Here is a 2126-nt window from a genome sequence, read left to right as displayed (position 1 = left end):
TCATCGGTGAAAGTTCCATCTCCCTTTCGCAGCGGCCCGATACTAGATGTGGTTTTTGATCTTGATTTTGCATAGGAGAAAAAATATTTCGAATTTCTCTCTATTTCACTGATGGGCTTTTGCTCTCTTTGCCTCTCCTGGGTTGTGTATGACTCTTGTAGCTTTAATTCATATAGGATAGGTTTCAATACTTGAACAATAAGAGGTCCCTTGCTTTTTCTGAATATTTTTTTTTGTCACAGTTCTTGCTGATGTAATGTTGCGTTTATGTGGTTTTATGTCTGTCTGTTTTGCATTTTATTCATAGTTGTGCTCACCTAGTTGTACTTGCCGGATGGAGCATTTGATCTTACTACTTTGTTGTTTTAAAGAAAGAGGAATAGGCAGACAGACAGACTCACAGATAGAGAAACACACATAAACAGACAGAAGCAGGAGATGAGATGCACAAAATAAGAGAAAGGAGGCAATAAAGCATAAAGAAAGGACACGGATAAAGTGGGTGAAGAAGTAAAGATAAATATAGATACAAATACTAGAGCTACAGAGAGCCTTAACGTTCCATGGTGTGTTTTGCCCACATGTCTTGTGTTCAGCCATTGTGGCTAGACCTTGGCCACGCCTGGCTGACCCACACACCCCCACCACCCACTGCCGCTACCCACTGCCGCCCACCACCCACTGCCGCCCACCACCCACTGCCGCCACCCACTGCCGCCCACCACCCACTGCCACCCACTCCACCACACTACCACACCACCACCCACTACCACCAACCCACTACCACCACCACCAACCACTACCACACTACTACCTACTACCACACCACCACCCACTACCACCACCAACCACTACCACCACCAACCACTACCACACTACTACCCACTACCACACCACCACCCACTACCACCACACACACAACACCCCCCAGCACCCACCCCCACCACCCACTACCACCACCAACCACTACCACACCACCCACCACCACCACCCACCACTAACAGCACACCTGGAAACCACACAGACGTGATATAAACAAATCAATAAGCAACTCAATTTATTCATTGAACCCCCTGGTCAGGGGATTCGAACCCCCTGGTCAGGGGATTCGAACCCCCTGGTCAGGGGATTCGAACCCCCTGGTCAGGGGGTTCGAATCCCCTCCCACATTGCTACAGCTGATGTTTTCACTACTAATGATATCAAGCCATATAGTGCCTAACAGGTTTCACTGTCCACCTGTCTAAGGCAGTCATGTGTTTCTTAACGAGCTTCCCGCTTCACCTCCTTCATCTTCTCCTGGGTAAATACTGGCAGCTGTTTCTACATTTGTTGCTGTATAAACCGCTTCAACATCTGTGGTTGTATAAACAGCTTCAGTATCTGTGGTTGTATAAACAGCTTCAGTATCTGTGGTTGTATAAACAGCTTCAGTATCTGTGGTTGTATAAACAGCTTCAGTATCTGTGGTTGTATAAACAGCTTCAGTATCTGTGGTTGTATAAACAGCTTCAGTATCTGTGGTTGTATAAACAGCTTCAGTATCAGTAGTTGTATAAACAGCTTCAGTATCTGTGGTTGTATAAACAGCTTCGGCATTTGTGGTTGTATAAACCGCTTCAGCTCCTGTGGTTGTATAAACAGCTTCAGTATCAGTGGTTGTATAAACAGCTTCAGTATCAGTAGTTGTATAAACAGCTTCAGTATCAGTGGTTGTATAAACAGCTTCAGTATCAGTGGTTGTATAAACAGCTTCAGTATCAGTAGTTGTATAAACAGCTTCAGTATCAGTGGTTGTATAAACAGCTTCAGTATCAGTGGTTGTATAAACCGCTTCAGCTCCTGTGGTTGTATAAACAGCTTCAGTATCAGTAGTTGTATAAACAGCTTCAGTATCAGTGGTTGTATAAACAGCTTCAGTATCGGTGGTTGTATAAACAGCTTCAGTATCGGTGGTTGTATAAACAGCTTCAGTATCGGTGGTTGTATAAACAGCTTCAGTATCGGTGGTTGTATAAACAGCTTCAGTATCAGTAGTTATATAAACAGCTTCAGTATCGGTGGTTGTATAAACAGCTTCAGTATCGGTGGTTGTATAAACAGCTTCGGCATTTGCAAGTAAAACC

The 2126-nt window shown here is 44.4% G+C and overlaps 1 protein-coding gene across 1 annotated transcript in view; it reads right to left on the bottom strand.

The window, feature by feature from the left end:
• Nucleotides 1-1252: 1252 nt before the first annotated feature.
• LOC123773056 (uncharacterized) overlaps nt 1253-2126 on the bottom strand; it is a 7618-nt gene continuing 6744 nt past the window's right edge. Inside the window, exon 2 of the mRNA XM_069315550.1 lies at nt 1253-2103. Within this exon, the coding sequence (XP_069171651.1) occupies nt 1253-2103 (851 nt within the window). The remainder of the gene's footprint in view (nt 2104-2126) is intronic.

This window comes from Procambarus clarkii, chromosome 81 (assembly GCF_040958095.1).
Source record: "Procambarus clarkii isolate CNS0578487 chromosome 81, FALCON_Pclarkii_2.0, whole genome shotgun sequence".
Taxonomy (NCBI): domain Eukaryota; kingdom Metazoa; phylum Arthropoda; class Malacostraca; order Decapoda; family Cambaridae; genus Procambarus; species Procambarus clarkii.
This window is presented reverse-complemented; position numbering and strand designations above follow the sequence as displayed.